At 40.9% G+C, this 23,245-nt stretch overlaps 1 protein-coding gene across 1 annotated transcript; it reads right to left on the bottom strand.

Annotated features, from left to right (window-relative positions):
* Positions 1 to 21,052: 21,052 nt before the first annotated feature.
* LOC145994999 (protein GVQW3-like) lies at positions 21,053 to 21,421 on the bottom strand. Its single transcript, XM_083131531.1, has one exon. It carries the CDS (start codon positions 21,419 to 21,421, stop codon positions 21,053 to 21,055), a length of 369 nt encoding a protein of 122 aa, XP_082987657.1.
* Positions 21,422 to 23,245: the final 1,824 nt, after the last annotated feature.

The following is a 23,245-nucleotide window of genomic DNA, read 5'->3' as shown; positions in this document are numbered from 1 at the left end:
TTTCTGACCGATGCGTTACAAAGAAAGTTGCCTGTTCTCCTAAAGAATTTCGTCATTTTACAAATCGTAATATAATTTTAACAAAAACGTGGCATGCTAAAGAATAATTAAAGAGTTTAAAAAATAATTGATTAATAGACTTAGTTTATTTTACTTCGCTTATCTGTCACATATGGCTAATCGCAAAGATGAGGATGCGTGATGATATGATGACATTGAAGAAAGGAAAGTAAGACCCATGCCCGGGCGGGGATTCGAACCTGGGGCCACTTGGCATCGTAAAGCATTGTGCTAACCACTTCGCCACGGAGGTCAGCATTACAAGGAAATAAACAGAAATTGGCATCTATGTTTTAATATGCGAGAAACATTTGCGAGGAGGTTATTGAAGTAACAAATAATTATTACAAGACGTTGTGATGAAAATTATTAATATATCTGAAATATCGAGAGTTGACCTCGCAGTCTCTAAATGTACTTTTAGGGTTACGCAAAACCTTTACTCAAAATTGCTAGTGTAAATTTATGAGCTATTAAAATTTAAAACTTATTCCTGTTCGAAAAGAGAAACTACCAAGTCAAATTAATATTTCGTAGAAATAAATATATTTGTCTTCCATGAGGCCAATAGAGTATTTGGAGGGGACGCAGGCTTGGGAAGGCTATAGCCCCGGATCTCGATCTGCAAAGGGGCTTCCAGTGGGAAAACATTCCTATGAAATAGTCCAGAAGAAGGGGCGAAATGATTTTTTTTAAATGGCTCAAGAATACAAAGATATAAGTGGATATTTGACAAACTTAGTCTAAAACTTACAACTGAAGTCGTAAGTGTGTATGTGGGGGGGGGGGGGGCTACGTGTGGTAACACAGTGATTCACAATAGTAAAATTAAAATAAATATGTGGGAACAATAGAAATAAAAATATGTTGTAGCTAGTGACAGCGCAATAGTAAAGATGGAGGGGTAAATCATATTTTCCCGGGGCAATCATTTTTATTATTCCGTTACATACGACACAAAAATGCATATTTTGGCTAAAAGAGCATTCATTCATTTATTTATTTTGTCGTTTTACTGGGGGCAGATAAGAGAGAGAGAGAAATTGTCGAATGAGAGTTGGGGGCGTTCCTGCCCCCCTCCCCCCCGTAGTGTGGTCACTGCCTATAGCTATGCTGGAGAACAATGCACCAATTAATAGGCTATTAAATAAAACAGATACTTTTAAAACTTTTAATCAAATTATTTGTGAACTATGATTTAAATTTAGAGAGAGCACATACCTGTTTAATTTAATTTGGATGAGTTAACTTCTGAAGTCTGCCATTTCCGAGCCTTCTTCCGGTGTAACTACACTGCCCTTTGAGCCCTAGCTGCTGCGTTCAGGTGGCGGAACGTGCAGAATACTAATTAAAACAAATATGTGACAAATATATATAAAAAAAACAACGTGTTGAAGCTATTGACGGCGCCAAAGAAAAGACAGAAGAAGAAGAACGTGGAGTGTGCAGTGATATTTTACGGGAAGCAGCAGGCACGTATCCAGGAAATTCTTTCGGGGCGGCGGCTGAACACCATTTTTTAAAGGGGTATCACAATTGTATGTTTAAGGCCAGTGGTGGCCTTAAACAAAAGTATTTTTTATGCCATGAAATTCTCGGACTGCATACACAAAATTTGGTCCTGGCACAACCAAATCATCACTCAAAACTTTGATTTTGAGTTGAATGTGCAGCTTATCTCTTTTTTAATAAATCGCTCCAATGCCCAGCCCGATACTGCCGAAATGTTCACTTTAGAGAGAGAGACCTTCTATCTCTTCGTCTTTCGACCCGAACTACTCGTATCACTACTCGAAGTTCCGCTGTCGTCAATGTCTTTAGCTTTGGGACCGAACTGGAACTAGTAGTAGACTTCGTTACTTTACGGTATTTAGTCCATTTCATTTTCGAATCACTAGAACTTATAAAGCAACCAATGGACACTGACTGATCACTAATCGACTGTATGAATTGTCACACTTACCTCTGAAGTCTCCACCTATTCTGTTGTACAGACGGGATCAAATGAAATGTACTTCCCTTTTCCTACCAACTCAGAAGCGAGTTGGAAACTCTTCATTGCTCCTGTATAGATAAGAAAGTGGGGGGAGGGCAGTAGCAGACAAGGCCGTCACGCAAACTTGTTTCCAGCAAGCTTTCTGTTGGAGTCTTGGCAGTTTGTGGAAGGATTTTGTGTTCTTACCCCCCCCCCCCGCCTCTCTCTCTCTCTCTCTCTCTCTTTGGATTGAAAAACAGGGTGTGACGATTATGCGATGAAATACGGTAATATATAACGATAAAGCTTTATTTGAAAATTGTAATAATAAAAACAACCCGTGGCGCAACAGTCCGTGAGGACCAGGTCCTACCTACCGACTGCCGACCTCACTTCCACCTGCCGAGGTGGGAATTATGGGGTGACGTGTGGTCAGCAAGACAAGCCTTCAGTCGTTGTAGGTTTCCGTGACCGCGTTACGCTACTCATTTGTAGCTCCCCAATTTCCTCACGACGGTGGATGGCCACCGGTCCAATACACAAGACCAGGTGTCCCGGGTTTGAATCCCGGCCTGAGCATGGATGTTTCTGAGTGTCCATTCATCAATGTCATTATAACGTCACTTCCCCATCTTCTCAAATTAGCCAAAAGTGGCACAAAAAGCGAAGTGAAATTAAAGCAAATCAATCAATCAATTGTTAGGGCAGAACCATATATCACACAATACAGGTGAAATTGTTGTTGGTTGACGTGAATTTTTAATATGCCTAAACTCTTAAAATACTCTAATATCAGTTTTTCTGTTGCAATTATTATTTCAATTTTGAGGGCCTCCATGACCGAGTGCTTTGTATTGCTCTATGAAACCGGAGACCCTATGTTCTATTGATTGATTGATTTGCTTTATTTTAATTCGCTTCTGGTGCCACTTTTGGCTAAACGCGACGATGAGGATGGTAGATGAAATGATGAAATTAATGAAGCGACACTCACAATGAGACACCGAATGAACACAATGCCAAGGCCGGTCATTAAGCAAGCTGTGCTAACCACTCTACCACGGAGGCCGGAATCCTTTTTAATGTATAGCAAAAATCGTTCTTTGACATCGAACTAAGAACAGTTAATATGCGTCACCTCGGAATTATTATATTTTAAATTTCGAACAATCAATTCAGATTTATTCTTAACCATTCTTTTACCTACATCAAAACTTCCACACAATAAGATCAATTACACTAAGGACAACAGCGTTAGAGTCTATGCTTTTAGGAATGATTAAGCACACGATGATGACGGAAAATAATTCACATGATTATAGTGATGCATTACATCAGCGAAACATTAATTTTCGGTCATGGTGATAAATTGAAAAAACGCAGAGACACAATAACCGATTGATTGATTTATTTTATTTCGCTTTTCTTCCACTTTTGGATAATGAAAGGTGTGTTAAGATGAAAGTTGTGAAAGGACAACTACAAACGTAGATGGATAGGACACAGTCCAAACCCCACAGACCATTATACTGACCTTATGTCTAGACGCCAGATCCTCGTTAGTGTGCAAAATGCACTCCATGGTCACAATGACGAAGCATTCGTAGAATTCATTTGTATATTTTGTTTTTATTATTATTATTATTTTCGAAAAACGCGAGCCAAACTATTGCGCATTATGTGATATGCTCATTACTTCTCAGGAACACTCGCGGCCTTCAGCCAGTTTTATCCTTAAACAAAATTGCGGGTTAGGATGTTAACAGACACTTCCAAGACAATATCCAAAGAATACTCTCACATACGCGAAATGTAAAACATTTTTATTTTCTCGTTTCAACTACATCCCTGGGGAGTAAAAACGTCTGGAGCGTGATGCTGATCATTGACCTCCAAAATGGCCGAACTCGAGAATATGCGGCGCCCTACTGCCACATCCCCTAAATGTGCCTTCATGGCACGGTTCTATACGGACGACGAACATTGCCTTACCTTTACTACTACTAACTACTCATGTCATGAATTCTTGAATTTTTTGATCCTTCATTATGTCTCATTGCTAACCTGGTTCATACCCAGTCACAACAGCAATTAGTCAATGCAATAAAATACGTCAAACTTAAAATGAAACAGGTGTTGGCGTGCACACACACACACGCATTCACACTAGGGGTGGCCAGATCCGGATCCTGGCGGATCCGAAATCCGGATCCGGTTGGTTCCGGATCCTTAGGATCCGGAATTTTCAGATCCGGATCCGGATCCGCGGATCCGGAATTTTCAGATCCGGATCCGCGGATCCGGAATTTTCAGATCCGGATCCGGATCCAGAACTTTCGGATCCGGATCCGCGGATCCGGAATTTTCAGATTCGGATCCGGATCCGGATCCAGAACTTTCGGATCCGGATTCAGAACTTTCGGATCCGGATCCAGAATTTTCGGATCCGGATCCAAAACTTTCGGATCCGGTACTTTCAGATCCGGATCAGGTACTTTCGGATCCGGATCCGGTACTTTTGGATCCGGATCCGGAATTTTCGGATCCGGATCCGTTTTGCCATCCCACATGCGCTTCTTTGGAAAGTAAGAATGTGCTTATAACATATTGTTACCTGCTAATATACATATATATATAATATACATACACACACACATATATATATATAGTGTGTGTGCTCGCGTGCGCGGTTTGTAATTAATTAATACACTTACTTACTAGGGAGGTCTAAGTCTCCCCCTCCGATTTCCATGAAACTTGGCAGGTGTATAGAGCCCCCCCCTCAAATGTCAAGATGAGGAGAAATTGAAGTCCCCGAAACCACGTAAATATGGCATAGGAAGAAACAGGGGGCATACGGCCTCTCTATACACCTGTCAAATTTCATGGGAATCGGAGGGGGACACAGGGGTCAGATGATTCCCACGGCAATTTGTCCTAATCTTGACATTTGAGGCGGGTTTTGCCCCCTAAAACAGTATTTTAGCCGAAACAAAAAAACACGTATTTCTTCCTTTGGGCCCCTCTATACACCTGCGAAGTTTCATGAAAATCGGAGGGGAACACAGGGGTCAGATCCTTACTTCAATTTGTCCTCATCTTGACATTTGAGGGGATTTTGCCCCCTGAAACAGTTTTTAGCTCAAACAAAAAAACACGTAATTCTTCCTTCGGGCCCCTCTATACACCTGCCACGTTTCATGGAAATCGGAGGGGAACTCAGGGGTCAGATCCCCACTTCAATTTGTCCTCATCTTGACATTTGAGAGGAGGTTGCCCTCTAGAACAATTTTTTTTCCGAAACAAAAAAACACGTATTTCTTCTGCCAAGTTTCATGGAAATCTGAGGGGGACACAGGGGTCAGATCCCCACTTCAATTTGTCCTCATCTTGACAATTCAGTGGGTTTCGCCCTGTAAAACCGTTTTTTAGCTGAAACAAAAAAAAAAAAACATGTATTTCTTCCTTTGGGCCCCACTATACACCTGCCAAGTTTCATGGAAATCGGAGGGGGACACACAAATCAAATGCCCACTTAAATTTGTCCTCATATTGACATTTGAGGGGGGTTGCCCCCTAAAATCGTTTTTTAGCCGAAACAAAAAAAACACGTATTTCTTCATTTGGGCCCGTTTATACACACACCTACCAAGTATCATGGAAATCGGAGGGGGACACAGGGGTCCGATCCTCACTTCAATTTGTCCTCATCTTGACATTTGAGGGGGTTGTGCCCCCTAAAACCGTTTTTTAGCTGAAACAAAAAAAGCACTTATTTCTTCCATTGGGCCCCACTATACACCTGCCAAGTTTTATGGAAATGGGAGGGACACAGGGGTCAGATCCTCACTTCAATTTGTCCTCATCTTGACATTTGAGGGGGTTTTGCCCCCTAAAACCGTTTTTTAGCTGAAACAAAAAAAAACACGTATTTCTTCATTTGGGCCCGTTTATACACACACCTGCCAAGTATCATGGAAATCGGAGGGGGACACAGGGTCAGATCCTCACTTCAATTTTTCCTCATCTTGACATTTGAGGGGGTTTTGCCCCCTAAAACCGTTTTTTTATCTGAAACAAAAAAACACGTATTTCTTCCATTGGGCCCCACTATACACCTGCCAAGTTTCATGGAAATCGGAAAGACACAGGGGTCAGATCCTCACTTCAATTTGTCCTCATCTTGACATTTGAGGGGGTTTTGCCCCCTAAAACCGTTTTTTAGCTGAAACAAAAAAACACGTAATTCTTCCTTTGGGCCCCACTATACTGCCAAGTTTCATGGAAATCGGAGGGGGACCTTTAGATAACCTCCCTTGTTAGTCTTACACTTTGTAATTATTTAACACTACATATATTATAATGTTTTATTTTAATTTGTAAAACTGTAACTGTAGAACAATTGTATAATTTTTCTATAACATTTCTATCTTGTTATATGTGTTAAAGGTTTCATCCTGGAATGGAATGTCTCACATTTATGTGTGTTTTCATTTCCAATACATTCGAATGAATACATATTCGTTTCAATGGCATTTACAAAATCACTTCGGACATTTGTGCACGAGTGTGTTAGCCGATGCGTAGCAAAGTATTTTAGGAACAACACTTGAAAAAAATTCTTGTAGGACTAAGGTGTGGTAATATTATAATGGGATTGAGATACGAAACTCTTGGATCCGGATCCGGATTTTCGGATCCGGATCCAGATCCGAAACTTTCAGACCCGGATCCGGAACTCTCGGATCCGGATCCAGATCCGAAACTTTCAGACCCGGATCCGGATCCGCGGATCCGGAGCTCTCGGATCCCGATCCAGATCCGGAAATTTCGGATCCGGATCCGCGGATCCGGAACTCTCGGATCCGGATCCAGATCCGGAACTTTCGGATCCGGATCCGGGATTTTCGGATCCGGATCCGGAATTTACGGATCCGGATCCAAGTAGATCCGGATTTCTCGGATCCGGATCCAAGCAGATCCGAATCCGGATCCAAACGGATCCGGATTTTTCGGATCCGGATCCGTTTGGCCATCCCTAATTCACACAAGGAGAGAGAGAGGCGGGGGGGGGGGTAGGAACACAAAATCCTTCCATAAACTGCCAAGACTCCAACAGAAAGCTTGCTGGAAACAAGTTTGCGTGCTGGCCTTGTCTGCTATTGCCCTCCCCCACTTTCTTATCTATACAGGAGCAATGAAGAGTTTCCAACTCGCTTTTGAGTTGGTAGGAAAAGGGAAGTACCATTTCATTTGATCCCGTCTGTACAGATCAACCGGGAAATTGAAGCCGCGTATTAATATCCTCATTATATTCTAGAACGTTTCGCAGATAAAACGATTCGTAAATATTGCCAGTAGTTCGACTCTTTCTCTTCTTCAAGAACGTTCTCTCTCGCGCTTTCCAGAGATTAAAAAATTACAATGAATCCGAATCGCCCTACCTGCGGCGCTACCTTTGTTGTGCACCTTCCAAATGCTGACAAGTCTCTTCTACATAGTGTTCAAGTTCGCTACGACAACACCGAAAGCGTAAGAAAAGTTTACGTGCAATATTATCAACAACAGGGTTATAGAACATTCTCCGTCTTGCCTCGATAATTATTTATCTCCTTAAATTATCGTCACATTATTCAAGAAGTCTAAAACCTAATTTTATCAGTGCAAACTGAAAAATTTCCTTGGGGAGCGGGGGGGGGGGGCGCTCGAACCACCTGATCCCTACCTTGGATACGTGCTATTAACAATAACAGGCTTATAGAACATTCTCCGTCTTGCCTAGATAATTATCTCTCTCAAATTATCACCATATTATTCAAGAAGCCAAAAAGGGGGGCTTGAGCCCCCTGATTCCCACCTTGGATACGAGCTGTTACCAATAACAGGGTTATAGAATATTCTCCGTCTTTCCTCGATAATTATTTCTCTCCTTAAATTAACGTCACATTATTTTATTTTACACGACAAGAAACAAAAAATCTCATTTTATCTAGTGTAAACCGAAAGCTTTCGGGGGGGCTTGAGCCCCCTAAGCCCCCCTTGGATACGTGCCTGGGAAGCAGTCACGTTTATTACACCCTTACATTTACATGCAATATTATAAAGTTCTGCTTTTAGATCTCCCACAATGCCTTTTTCACAAAAATGGGCAATCTCGCATTTTTTTATATCAATCAAGCTGTGATATTTTAGTTTTCTTCCGTTAGTTTTCTGATAATAGTTTTCACAGCTTTCCATAGCATTTAGGCATGATTTCAGTTGACAAGAACAAAATAATCTTATTTCAAAACATACAGCAAAAAGAAATCGAACGCGCTTAAGTTAAAACTCCCTTACATTGGAAGCTTGGAGAGAACAAAACAGGGGTTCCTTCGTAACACGATTTCTTGAAAATCATTTTACACATTTGAATCAACTTTGTGATAAATTGATTAGAAACGATGAATCTTAACAGTAAAAGTTGTATCTTTTCCCTTGCTACTATATTTTAGAAGATATTCGTCGTCAAATTTCTCAATATTTGCATAAGGAACCAGCCTTTTCCGTGCCGAGTGTTTCGATGATGACGTCATGCATCCACGGACAACTGCGCATACGATCTGCGCCGCCGAACGAGCACCCCCTGAGAAATGCGTACACCGTGCAGATCGGCATTTGGACGATATCATTTTAAAACAAAGTCAACTATGTCACCCAAAATGGTGACTTGTGGCAATTTTGTAAAAAATAATTGGAACATTTTGTTCTTTGCAAATGTGCAATTAAATGGTAAACCTTGTTCTTTCCAACTGTGCAATAAAGTTTTGCATAACATCTATCGTTGCTTTGTTATTCACAAATGAAATCCGGGAGATATTTCTGCCGCACCCTAACTTTTAATTGTTACGCTGTTCAAGCATGGTAATGGCATTGATGGAAATTGAGTATAACAAATGCTAAACAATTATATTTTGATAAATTACTTTTACTACTTGGTAAGTCTTTTGGGGGGAAGGGGTCCGGACCCCCTGGACCCCCACAAAAACGTCCTTGATACCTAGGTATAATGTGAAGCCATGAGAAATATTCTCTTTTAGAACAGCACACACGAATGTCCTGTTATTTAATGCAAAATATGCATAAATATTTTTAATTGTTTTTGTTAGAATTTAAGTTTTTTTTTTTAAAAAAAAACAGATTTTAAAATCAGATAACAATTCTGAAACATATAAGGCCAGTGGCGTGGCGTGACTTTTTAAAAAGTATTACCGGCTATCAGTACGACATTTATGCCTGCTAGACGTTATTACAACCCCCCCCCCCTTTCGGTAAAGAAAACATTTCTTCGAGCTATATATTTGTTCATTTCGTTCTTGTTTTGCTATCAGCACATTGATTTAGCTACAAACACTCCTAGAAAGAACTACCACTCATGAGACAGTTACCACGAAAATCCAATGAATAGTGGTAGACCCTTGTCAATTCTTCATCTGTCTCCGTTTCTTTGCAATGAGCTGCGAAGGGGAAGAAGAAGAACCACACTTTTCTTGGGTCAGTTTGACGTTTGTGTGGTGAGCACTGAGCAGACGACAGAACTCCGCTCCTTCGTGGAAGGGAAACTCAGCTGTACGTACTACTCAGGGGGTGCTCGTTCGGCGGCGCAGATCGTATGCGCAGTTGTCCGTGGATGCATGACGTCACCATCGAAGCACTCGGCACGGAAAAGGCTGGTTCCTTATGCAAATATTGAGAAATTTGACAACGAATATCTTCTAAAATATAGTAGCAAGGGAAAAGCTACAACTTTTACTGTTAAGATTCATCCTTTCTAATCAATTTATCACAAAGTTGATTCAAATGTGTAAAATGGTTTTCAAGAAATCGTGTTACGAAGGAACCCCTGTTTTGTTCTCTCCAGGCTTCTAATGTAAGGGAGTTTTAACTTAAGCGCGTTGGATTTCTCTTTGCTCTATGTTTTGAAATAATATAATTTTGTTCTTGTCAACTGAAATCATGCCTAAATGCTATGGAAAGCTGTGAAAACTATTATCAGAAAACTAACGGAATAAATCTAAAATATCACAGCTTGATTGATATAAAAAATGCGAGATTGCCCATTTTTGTGAAAAAGGCATTGTGCGAGATCTAAAAGCAAAACTTTATAATATTGTATGTAAATGTAAGGGTGTAATAAACGTGACTGCTTCCCAGGCACGTATCCAAGGGGGGGGCTTAGTGGGCTCAAGCCCCCCCGAAAGTTTTCGGTTTACAATAGATAAAATGAGATTTTTTGTTTCTTGGGGTGTCAAATAAAATAATGTGACGTTAATTTAAGGAGAGAAATAATTATCGAGGCAAGACGGAGAATATTTTATAACCCTGTTATTGGTAACAGCTCGTATCCAAGGTGGGAATCAGGGGGCTCAAGCCCCCCTTCAGAAAATTTTCAGTTTACGCTAGATTAAATTAGGTTTTTGGCTTCTTGAATAATATGGTGATAATTTGAGAGATAATTATCTAGGCAAGACGGAGAATGTTCTATAAGCCTGTTATTGTTAATAGCGCGTATCCAAGGTAGGGATCAGGTGGTTCGAGGCCCCTCCCCCCGCTCCCCAAGGAAATTTTTCAGTTTACACTGATAAAATTAGGTTTTTGACTTCTTGAATAATGTGACGATAATTTAAGGAGAGAAATACTTATCAAGGCAAGACGGAGAATGTTCTATAACCCTGTTATTGTTAATAGTGCGTATCCAAGGTGGGGAACGTAACTCGTGGACTCCCCCCACGAGGAAAGTTTTCATTTTACACTAGATTAAATTAGGTTTTTGTCTTCTTGAATAATGTGACGATAATTTTAGGAGAGAAATACTTATCAAGGCAAGACGGAGAATGTTCTATAACCCTGTTGTTGATAATATTGCACGTAAACTTTTCTTACGCTTTCGGTGTTGTCGTAGCGAACTTGAACACTATGTAGAAGAGACTTGTCAGCATTTGAAAGCTGCACAACAAAGGTAGCGCCGCAGGTAGGGCGATTCGGATTCATCGTAATTTTTTAATCTCTGGAAAGCGCGAGAGGGAACGTTCTTGAAAAAGAGGAGTCGAACTACTGGCAATATTTACGAATGGTGATATCTGCGAAACGTTCTAGAATATAATGATGATATTAATACGCGGCTTCAATTTCCCGGTTGATCTGTAGAACAGAATACGTGGAGACTTCAGAGGTAAGTGTGACAATTCATACAGTCGATTAGTGATCAGTCAGTGTCCATTGGTTGCTTTATAAGATCTAGTCATTCGAAAATGAAATGGACTAAATACCGTAAAGTAACGAAGTCTACCACTAGTTCCAGTTCGGTCCCAAAGCTAAAGACATTGACGACAGCGGAACTTCGAGTAGTGCTGCGAGTAGTTCGGGTCGAAAGACGAAGAGATCGAAGGTCTCTCTCTCTAAAGTGAATATTTCGGCAGTATCGGGCTGGACATTGGAGCGATTTATTAAAAAAGAAATAAGCTGCACAGATCAACTGAAAATCAAAGTTTTGAGTGATGATTTGGTTGTACCAGGACCAAATATTGTGTATGCAGTCCGAGAATTCCATGGCATAAAAAAATACTTTTGTTTAAGGCTACTGGGTTCGACACACAGTCAACAGGCAATTTTGGACACTTGCGAGTGCTTAGGCATGAATATGAACAATTTGGTGGGTTTCGGCTTTTATAAGAGCTGCAAACATGGGAGGACAAGACACATTAGTGGTGTTCAGGCTCGAATGAGAGAGAAATATTTGTGAACTGTCTGATTCCAGTTGCCAGCACACAGTTTCAATCTTGCGTTGTCGAGTGGATTGTGCATTCCGTGCATGTGTAATAACTTCGTAAAAACACTTCTGGTACATAGATGTTTTGATGCCTGATGAGAAGAAATGGACAAACATACATACATACTGAGATGGTTCCGGCACACAATATTAATGCATGGAAACAGAGGAGTTGAGTGGTAGAAAATGTCCCGATTTCACGTTCTTATTAAAATGACAGCCTTAAACGCCGCACCCCGTGGCCGAGTGGTTAGCACATCGCGCTGCGACGCTGGGGGTCCCGGGTTCGATTCCCGCTCGGGCATGGTTGTTTGTAAATGTCCATTCATCAATTTCATAATTTCATCCCTCATCCCCATCTTCGCAACTTAGCCAAGAGGCACAAAACGCGAAGTAAAATAAAACAAATCAAACAAACAAACAAAGACAGCCTTGAACAGTGGCGACGATTTAGGAGATAGTTTCTCCCCATTCTTTTGCCTCCACACTATCACACTATGGCCTCTTAATGCTTGTCTCCTTGTCCACCCCCCCCCCCACATTTTGGAACCCAATTGCCACCACTGGCCTTAAACATACAATTGTGATACCCCTTTAAAAAATGGTATTCAGCCACCGCCCCGAAAGGAATTCCTGGATACGTGCCTGCTGCTTCCCGTAAAATATCACTGAACTCTCCGTTCTTCTTCTTCTGTCTTTTCTTTGGCGCCGTCAATAGCTTCAACACGTTGTTTTTTTATATATATTTGTCACATATTTGTTTTAATTAGTATTCTGCTCGTTCCGCCACCTGAACGCAGCAGCTATGGCTCAAAGGGCAGTGTAGTTACACCGGAAGAAGGCTCGGAAATGGCAGGCTTCAGAAGTTAACTCATCCAAATTAAATTAAACAGGTATGTGCTCTCTCTAAATTTAAATCATAGTTCACAAATAATTTGATTAAAAGTTTTAAAAGTATCTATTTTACTTAATAGCGTATTAATTGGTGCATTCTTCTCCAGCATAGCCATAGGCAGTGACCACACTACGTGGGGGGGGGGGGACAGGAACTCCCCCCAATTCTCGTTCGACAATTTCTCTCTCTCTCTTATCTGCCCCCAGTAAAACGACGGAATAATAAAAATGATTGCCCCGGGAAAATATGATTTTACCCCTCCATCTTTACTATTGCGCTGTCACTAGCTACAACATATTTTGATTTCTATTGTTCCCACATATTTATTTTAATTTTACTATTGGGAATCATATTCCACTGTGTTACCTCACGTAGCCACCCCCCCCACACACACACGTACGACTTCAGTTGTAAGTTTTAGACTAAGCTTGTCAAATATCCACTTATATCTTTGTATTCTTGAACCATTTAAAAATATATATATATTTCGCCCCTTCTTCTGGACTATTTCATAGGTATGTTTTCCCACTGGAAGCCCCTTTGCAGATCGAGATCCGGGGCTATAACCTTCCCAAGCCACCGTCCCCTCCAAAAACTCTCTTGGCCTCATGAAAGACAAATATATGTATTTCTACGAAATATTAATTTGACTTGGCAGTTTCTTTTTTAGAACAGAAATAAGTTTTAAATTTTAATAGCTTATAAATTTACACTAGCAATTTTGAGTAAAGGTTTTGCGTAACCCTAAAAGTACATTTTGAAACTGCAAGGTCAACTCTCGATATTTCAGATATATTAAAAATTTTCATCACAACGTCTTGTAATAATTATTTGTTACTTCAATAACCTCCTCGCAAATGTTTCTCGCATATTAAAACATAGATGCCAATTTCTGTTTATTTCCTTGTAATGCTGACCTCCGTGGCGAAGTGGTTAGCACAACGCATTACGATGCCAAGGGCCCCCAGGTTCGAATCCCCGCCCGGGCATGGGTCTACTTTCCTTTCTTCAATTTCATCATATCATCACGCATCCTCATCTTTGCGATTAGCCATATGTAACAGATAAGCGAAGTAAAATAAACTAAGTATATTAATCAATTATTTTTTAAAACTCTTTAATTCTTCTTTAGCATGCCACCCTTTTGTTAAAATTATATTACGATTTGTAAAATGACGAAATTCTAAAGGAGAACACGCGAATTTCTTTGTAGCGCATCGGTCAGAAAGTTTCAGGAATATTCATTTTCAAAATACATTTTTTCACATGTACTTTGCCCCCTTTTAAAAGTAGCGCGTTTTCAATTATGTTACTAATCATTAAAAGGATGCCTCAATACCATCTTGGAGGATGACAATTATTATTTTCCCCCTCCTAAAAGTAATAATATACTTTCGCTCTCTGAATCTCCCATATAAATGCTAGGGGCCGTCTGCTTCAGCCGAGCTCACTGCTTCTCCGGTGACGTCACGCGTTCGTGTAAGATCGGCAATCTTCGGATGGCTTTACCTAATCTCTATATTCCTTGCGTACTACTGTTGCCAACTGAGTATTTTGGAGCAAGGTTTGTCCAAATCACGAATCACACAAAGGAACTATACTTTCGTCTATTACCTAACTGGTCTCAGTTGCAGCCTTGGCTCTGCCTCTATTTGCTTCGCAGAAATTGTGTTTCTATTTAGGCGGGATTTAGCTCTTTTCTGCCAATCCGATGTGACAACACTGGCTGCTCCGGTGGGTCTGAACGGAAAATCAGGAGTGAGGGGGATCTTGAGCCACCCCAACCAGGAATAATCATCTCCCACCCACTGGATATAGAAACTACATTATATAGAGTTCCACTTCAGTTCCGTTCATTCTAATTTTAAAAGTCCCATAGCTACGCATACAAATATCTAAACAATTTATGGCAGATGTGTACCACATCCAATGCCTTTTAGAAGCCATGTATTTGGTATTTTCTCAGACATCTATAGGGTGTTGTATTAAAAAAGAAAAAAATGAGTTCAGATGGTTCCCAATCAACTCGTAGGAAATCTAACTTTGAAATATTTGCGAAAAATTTGACAAATCATTTATTTGTAATATAATTAGCTGTACCTAATGACGCTCTTCAAGTACTGAAAGTAATACACTAGACTCTCGCTAATCCGGCCCTCAATAGTCCGCCCTCTCAGTAGGCCGGCCCACATCCGGCCTGTAGTCACTCAAGCAGAAATGACGCGCACAACAATGAATTATCGTGTTCAACAATGTTGTTAGTTAAAAACGTTAAGCAATGCTATACATACGTACATTATTTGAAATTGTGACTTTCTTACAGTAAAGTTCAGTACATACTATGGCTTCTAAAAGAAAACACGTTACGCTTGACCTCAAGCAGAAATTCGAAATTTTAGATAAGTTGAACCGAGGCTTTCCGACCCTCTCAATAATCCGGCACTTCCGCGAATCCGGCACCCATATGTGCAAGGAATGGCCGGATTAGCGAGAGTCTAGTGTATCATTCGGTACATTTACAAAACCGAAATCCTTCAGCTCTCAGAAGTAGCAAGGAAAGCCATACGCTCAAAAGTTTATTCTTTCTTTTCAATTTTTGGTGGACAATGTGAAGAGCCGGCCAAGATTTATTTTCGTATGTAGTGGTATTAAATGCAGATACATGCGTGTGTTTTAGGATGACATGTCAATTTCTCGTTCATGTGAAAATGTAAACTTTAATGTAAACAGAAGCATGTGCGCGTCACAGTTAAAGATTTTCGCATCTACAAAGAAAATCCAAAACACATTCCCACCTCGCCGTACACCGTGGCGGAGGGGTTAGCATAGCGCGCTATGACACCTGAGGTCCCAGGTTCGAATCCTGGCCTGCCCATGGGTGTTATTTTTGAGTGTCCATCAATTTCATTATATCATCATCACTCATCCTCATCTTCGCGATTAGCCAAAAGTGGCAGAAATTCGAAGTAAAATAAACCAAATCAATCAATCAAATATTCCCATCTTACTCCCAGAGACCTTGTAAATCTAATCCAAAATCTACCAATAGAACCTGCAGTGAGTTTCATTTATCTCGTGCATTCATCTGACTAATGTAATTTCCTTACAATTTGACTTTAGAGTTTAACATAAAATGGCGTTGTGTTTGTGTTGCATTCGATATCACAATTAGATTTTAAGCAATTAATGTCCAATTATAAGTATACCTAATACATAGGTAAAAAATAGTCCCCCCTCTGATAAAATCGCAAATTGCACCCTGTTTAAATGTCTAGGAAAGATTTCATTTCACCTAGGAATGATATCGCGATGCGATGAGTCGAGAATTGTCACAGCCTCATCTCGTCTCCTGTGTGGTGAGGTCCTTCTCGTTCTTGTTTGTGCTTATTTTTCTTTCGGTTTCCACTCTGAAGTTATGAAACTTATTCCAAATTCACCTCATTCTCAGATAGGCTAATCGGCACTCTATTTTTTTAAAAAAATATATATCTTAATATATAGGTTTAAGTATAGTTTTCCCAACACCCTCTTACAAATTTATGAAAAATATGGGTGAGGTGCAGGAACAGTGGCGTGCCCAAGGGGGGGGTTGGTGGGGGTTATAACCCCCCCTTTGGCCCAGTATTCCTAAAAAAAGAATGTCAAAGTTAGGAAAATATGACAAAATGAGGGCTAACTACCAAGAAAAAGTATACATAACCCCTCCCTTTTGAAAATCCTGGGCACGCCACTGTGCAGGAGTGCATTGTAACACCCCCCCCCCCCCAGTTGGTCTGTCGTGTCTCGTCTCGTTCGTGTAAGTGTTCCGTTTCGGAAAATTCCATTATAAATATTCAAAAGAACATGGGGTCAGTCATATACTCTTCTGATGAAGATTTGTACCTTATCTTCGAATCGACGCGACCACTGCTTTAGAAATGTGTACCCCCTCCCTTTACGCAAAGCAGCAATCGTCTGCAGCGTAATTGTCTGAGAGTCAATCTGATTCCATCGTTCCACACATTTTAAACAATTTTCATCTCCTTAAAGAGGTTTCCAAGAACTTAGGTCAATGAACTAACTAGTAGCAAGCACAATGTAGTATAATAAGTTTACAATTAAATGTTTTGAATTTCTGTGGTAAGGACTATAATGCTTAATATTTATAAACAATAATACATTTTTTATTGGGCGAATTGATAATAGGTAATTTTAACAGTAGCGCCTTCCGTCTGCTGTCAAATTACCAAAGGGGGGTACAGGGGGTACAACTCGATTTACGGATCTAGGGGGTACAGTACCCCCCTTCAAAAATTTGCGGGGGTACAATGTACCCCTGTACCCCCCGTTCCTGCGCCACTGCACACACAAACAAACACAACAAAAGTGAGAACGGCTTGAGAACATTTTACATCTGACATCATCGCCTCAATTTTTTGTGTGCAATCCTGTACATTGTGACAGTTTGTTAACGGCTTATCAGATACCACTGATAAAACCGGAAAAGTGTGCGCAATCCGGCTGTAACCAAGGTACCGGGTTCAAGTCTCGTCCAGGCCCGTAGCCAGAATTGATCTCCAGGGGGGGCTCACGGGTTATCAGGGGGGGCTTTGTAAATCAAGTCAATTTTTCAAAAGTTTAACAGTGTTAAATGAAGGTAAATTATGTGTGTGTGTGTGGGGGGGGGTCATTAAGTTACATAAATTTTAGAAATATCACACAAATACTACATTTTTCTATACTATCATTTAAAATATCACTTGAAGTGTTAATTCGCTGCTACTGAAATCATCCCTTACTATACCCTCCATACTACATTTGATGATATCAATCATAGTGCCTACCGTACATTCCACTCTCCGACCGAAACAATAAAACTCCCCTTCGTTCCCAAAACTTGGGAGCTGTTAACCTTTGACGCAGATGCATAATTTGCATAATGACATCAAAGTCACAGATTTTTGTAGAGATGGGGGGTCGCAACAGGGCCAACGAAGGTACAGATACAGAAGCTCCCCTGTGAAGAAACTTTCTGAAGTCTAGAGAAGAGAATCTCCTAAATACTTGCCGCTACTTAGACTTCTTCTTATAAATAAGATGAACAAATGTAATAGCTGCTGTTCATGCTCTCTGAATATATCCTTCAGCAAAGTTGTGAGCAAAATATCTGCTGTCTACATTTTCACTTTTCACTGCAAACAAATTACACAAAATAGTTTTATCTAATGTCAAGGGGGCTGACCTCAGTGCCAGGGGGGCTGACAGTAGTTCCAGGGGGGGGCTCAGCCCCCCCTGGCCCCTGCCTGGCTACGGGCCTGGTCTCGTCCCCGAACACGAACGTTTCCTTGTGAATGTTCTCTTATTAATTTCTTCAGGTAATAATTCATCCTAATTGCCATGATTAGCTTAAAGAGTAAGAAAAGTCATGCAAAATAAGAAAACGCAGAAATCTCGTTAAGCAAGATGTTGTATCGTGCAATTAGTGGCATGCCCAAGGGGGCCTTGGTGAATTTCATAACTCTCTTTAGTCCAGTATGTCTAAAACAAGGAAAGCCAAAGGTAGGAAAATATGACAAAATGAGACTGAAAACTAAAGAAAAAAGTATACGTATCTCCCCCCACCCTCCATCCTTTTGAAAATCCTGGGCACGTCACTGCAAAGATCTTGGTCGGACATTATACAACATCCCCCAAAGGCTAAAAATTTGCAATCAGATATAGTATTCCCCCTCTCCCTTCCCTACAAATATCACCCTGGGTGTATGCAATTTTGTTACAAAGTAAAAGTGGCATAAAGTTAAACCCAGTCCGAAATTATCCTATCTGACCGTATAGCAGATGTTCTCAACTTTAGTGAGCCCACGGCCCGGTGAATTCTTTTGAATGTCGATGCCCCGATGCCAATAATTTTACTCGTAAATAGCTTTTTATTTCTTTAAAGTTTATACGTTAATTAATATGTACCCTTCATTAATAAATAAATTATGGCATAATCATAGAGAGTATTAGTTCAATTATGTCAAGGGTTGTTGTCTAATAAAACATTTGGTTCAAATTAGTGGACAACGACTAATGGAATATTTTAGTTTCTTCTGGCCAATATCATTAAATTAATTTGCTAAGTGTTGATTTTCATTAGCATGTTCCAATAGTGACAATAAAAACAGCAACGAATGACAATAGTTTCGAAAGTAAACTGACAGAGATGCTTCTGCGCTGCCAACGGCTGAACACTGGCATATTACCAAGATTATTCAAGTTTTTCTTTCACCCTGCCACACAAATAACATTAACATTAATATCATTACTCACTGTTTTATTTGTACCTGTATATATTTTAAATATTTATGTAAACCCACATACGGTAGGCTTTATTGAATTATACTGTTAAGCGCTTTTCAAATGTACGTATAATATTTTAATTACCATGTTATCTTTTAATTATTGTATTATGTATTAATAATGTATAATCTTTTATCTTGAAATTTATATTTATTATACTTTACATGTAGATACTGACAAGGGTAACGTACTAGAGCAGGCAGAGGCTGCTGAATGAAGAGAGAGTATTATTATCATTATTATCTCGGTAAAGTTAATGTATGTAAAGGAAAAGTACTCCGTGCATATACAGCACCGATGCCATGAAGGCACATTTAGGGGATGCGGGGGTAGGGCCCCATACATTCTCGATCTCGGCCATTTTTGCAGCACGTTCTGGCCGCCATTACCCGCTAGGCAGTGCCGGATCTACAACCCGCAAAACCCCGCAGTGCGGGGAGGCCCGGAGACAAGTAAGCCTTAAGGGGGGCCCTCAGCCATTGACACAGTAAAGGGTTCGTATATGCGCATATAAAAAATAAACGTAGTTACTTAGAGGTACAGAAACGAATACAATATCACAGGTAAAGTTCCCTGTGGAATGTGCATGTAGCACCGTGTCATGAAGGCACATTTAGGATATGTGGGGGCAGGGCCCCACATATTTTCGATGCCGGACATCTTGGAGGTGATGTGATCAGCACCACGCTCCGGCCGCATTTACACCCCCTCCCAACGGGTACCATTTGATTTGATGCTGGGTGTACCCTGGATCAGCTTTTTGCGGGGACAAAGCCGGAAAAATTCCAACCTTAGATCAAATCAGGCGGTTTCGAAACCCGGAGGGAGTGGCCCGGGCCAATCCAGTTCTCGTTTGACCCCCTAATAAGGGGCCCAACGCATATCTCCAACATATTACATAACTTTTGCACACAGAAACTTCACACACAACAGGTGGGAAATTACGCAGGATTCTGCTCTGAAATGGGCAGAATCAATCATGTGGGACTATCACTCAGTTTGAGTGTCTTTTTTGTGCTTGTGCGTTTACTATTTCAGTATTTCCTTTTTCAAACTGACAATGAATTAAGGAAAACGCATGGCATATTGTGAATGAATATGTGCGAGAATAGAGGAAGAAGCATGGGAATACTGCAGTCTTCATGCTCTTAAATGAGCCAGTCCATTGCAAAATAGGCTCCTTTGTTTCTCTTCGGAAATGTCAAAAATCGCTCGCCCAGATGAAAATTTTATCTTGGGTCTTCCTTTTTTATGTAAATACGAGGGGATATCTTAAAGTTTTAACAATCGCCCTGTTCTAAACGAGCTAGAATTGGTATTTCATATTGAGGTACTTAGGACTTCTGTACATAGTAACCATCCATAGCCACACATTTCTCCCATCGTTTCTTGACCTTCCGAAGGTCCTCGTTGCAGAACTCCCTGGATTGCGACGAAAACCATTGCTCAACCTCCATAATGACGTCATCTGTGGTGTCAAATCGCCGACCCCGCAACGGTTTTTCATTTCAGGGAATAAGAAAAAGTCACTTGGTGCGAGATCGGGAGAATTGGGTGGTTGCGGCAAGATTTTCTAGCTACATTGCCTTTCCTTCTCGATCGCAACTTGCGAAGAGTGAGTGGGTGCATTATCGGCCAGGAGACGAACGACTTTCGTGAGCATGCCGCGCCGTTTTTCTTTCAGAACACCACGCAACTTGTCCAGAAGTGTGCAGTAGTAGTCGCCAGTGATGGTCTGACCCTTCGCAAGGTAGTCTGTGAATACGACAATCCCAGAAAACTGAGAACATGACCTTCCCTGCCGACTTCTGCACTTTTTGCCTTCTTGGGTGGGGGAATGGGAGTGCTTTCCCTCCTTGCTCATGGTTTCGTACTAGTAGACCCAACATTCGTCCATGGTTACCAGACGACCAAATAAATCATCTTCATCCTACTCCAAAAGGGTCAACATCCGCCTCGAAAGTTCGCGCCGTGCGTGTTTTTGAAAATGAGTCAGCTAGCGTGGAACCCAGCGTGCAGACACCTTTGTCATGTGCAATTCTTCGTGAATTATTTCTGACACACTACCATAACTAAGCCTCGTTTCGCTCATTATTGTTTGGATGGTTGCACGTCGAAATTCCAGGATAAGACACTCCACTTTCTTCACATTGACAGCGTCGTCTGTGCATGACGGTCTCCCACTTCTTGGCTCGTCTGTGAGTGACATGTGGCCAGTTTGGAAATTCCTTTTCCACCTCGCAATAGTCTCATATGATGGGCAATCATCACCATAGACAGCTTTCATTTCATCATGGATCTGCCGGGCATTATTCCCCTTCAAATGCAGGAACTTTATCACACTTCGGGCATCAATTTTATCCATCTCACACTTTCCTCTTAACTCATGCGATTTCTGAAGAAACAAAAAAACACAATCACTTGGTTTTTGCACCATTAGCTACATAGGGTTTAATAAGTTTACAGACAAAAATTCACGCTTGTAGCTAAAAAACTTCATGGTGATTGTCAAAACTTTACGATACCCCTTCGTATGTGTGAAGATATTCAACTCCTATAAAGGATTGTAAGAATAAGTATTATAAACAGAATATGATAAAAAATTCTCAGTCAAAAGTTACATGTAAAGTATTATGTTGTATAATTACATAATTACAGTAGTGCAGTTAATTTTTTGTCCAGCTAATAAAGTTCGATGTACCCTGATATACTGTATATGTTTTGTTGTCAAATACAATTATTGCAATTACTATTTTTCAAAGGTTAATTCAAGTGTATTAGGTTCCATCTTAAGGAGAAAATATTGCCCCTCTTCCCGCAAACAGAAAGAAATCAGTATTTACGCTCTACCCCCCCCCCCCCCCAATCTCTTAACAAATCAGTGCCTATGCACATCACCCATTTTTAAAAATATTGAGTTGAATTCAATATGGCGGCCACTAATATGGTGGACATCCGCTTGGAACACACCAACGTGGTTCCCCTAAGCCTATCAATTGTACCCAGCCTAACTCCTTTACCTTTTATAGGGGGTGTTAACGGACTTTTGAATCACCCTCGTATGTGAGTTTGTCAACATGAGATCAAGAATTACACACACTGATATTATATATGTGTAATATATATATATATATATATATATAAAGAAAAGTAAAGTGTTCCCCTGTGCTTAGCACCACGCCATGAAGGCGTATTGGGGGTGCGGGGGTAACGCCCCATACTTTCTTAATCCGGTCGTGAGTGGGGGTGATGTGACCGCCTTTAAACCCCAGGGTTTCCCCCAGGTACCCATGTTATTCGACGCTGGGTGGACGCCGAGGCCGCTTCCAACGTTAGAAAAGTTCCCGGATTTGAACCGGCCGGGGATCGAACCCGGGACCTTTAGCATGGTATTCAGACGCGTTACCGATACGCCACATATAATACACACACACACACACACACATATATATATATATATATGCGTCTCTGTGTGTGTGTGTGTGTGTGTGTGTGTGTGTGTGAAGGTAGGTAGAGGGGGCCTTTGGTAATATTTTGCGGGGGGGGGGGGCAAGATTTGTAGATCCGGCACTGCCGCCAGGTAGCTACAAGCCCTAGATCCGCTTTATGCGGGGGCAAGCCGGAAATATTTCGACCTTAGATCACACACACCGGGAATCGAACCTGGGTTTCCCCCGTGGCAGTCAGACGCCCTACCGCCTAGACCACTGCGGCGCTATTATTATTTCGAACACCAAAAATTTCCAATTAATCAGAATATTTTCATCAATATATTTAATAAAGGTACAAAGTGAATAGTGGAATCATAAGGAAATCGTGGTTTACGAGGCGTATATAATTGTACATACATAAGACCCGTTCCGAAAGTCGCACGAGTTTAACGCGTTAAACGAGTTATGGTAACTTGCTGTCTCATAAGTGCTTCCGTGCGTTTCATTATGCTGTCCCAAAAGTCGCATTCCGTGCGTTTCGTGCTAGAACGAGATTCACCAAACGCACGGGCCAGGAGGCTGGTTTGTTCCGTGAGAATCGTCTGCTCCTTGCAGACAAAGCGCGTGCTGATGGATTCAAACTGCACTAATTCGGAAAATGTATTATAATTTTAACAGAGACCGATATGAAGCAACGTGCACAAGATGAGTATGCCTTGACCGTTCTTAGAATGTGATTAAAATGAGTAACAGTGTCC

The sequence above is a fragment of the Lepisma saccharinum genome, chromosome 11, assembly GCF_977018435.1.
Source record: "Lepisma saccharinum chromosome 11, izLepSacc3.1, whole genome shotgun sequence".
Taxonomy (NCBI): Eukaryota; Metazoa; Arthropoda; class Insecta; order Zygentoma; family Lepismatidae; genus Lepisma; species Lepisma saccharinum.
Note: the sequence above shows the minus strand (reverse complement) of the source record. Positions and strands in the feature narration are given on the sequence as shown.

Coding starts and splice junctions, on each gene's coding strand:
- LOC145994999 (XM_083131531.1), bottom strand. CDS start 21,421: ATGGATAAAATTGATGCCCGAAGTGTGATAAAGTTCCTGCATTTGAAG.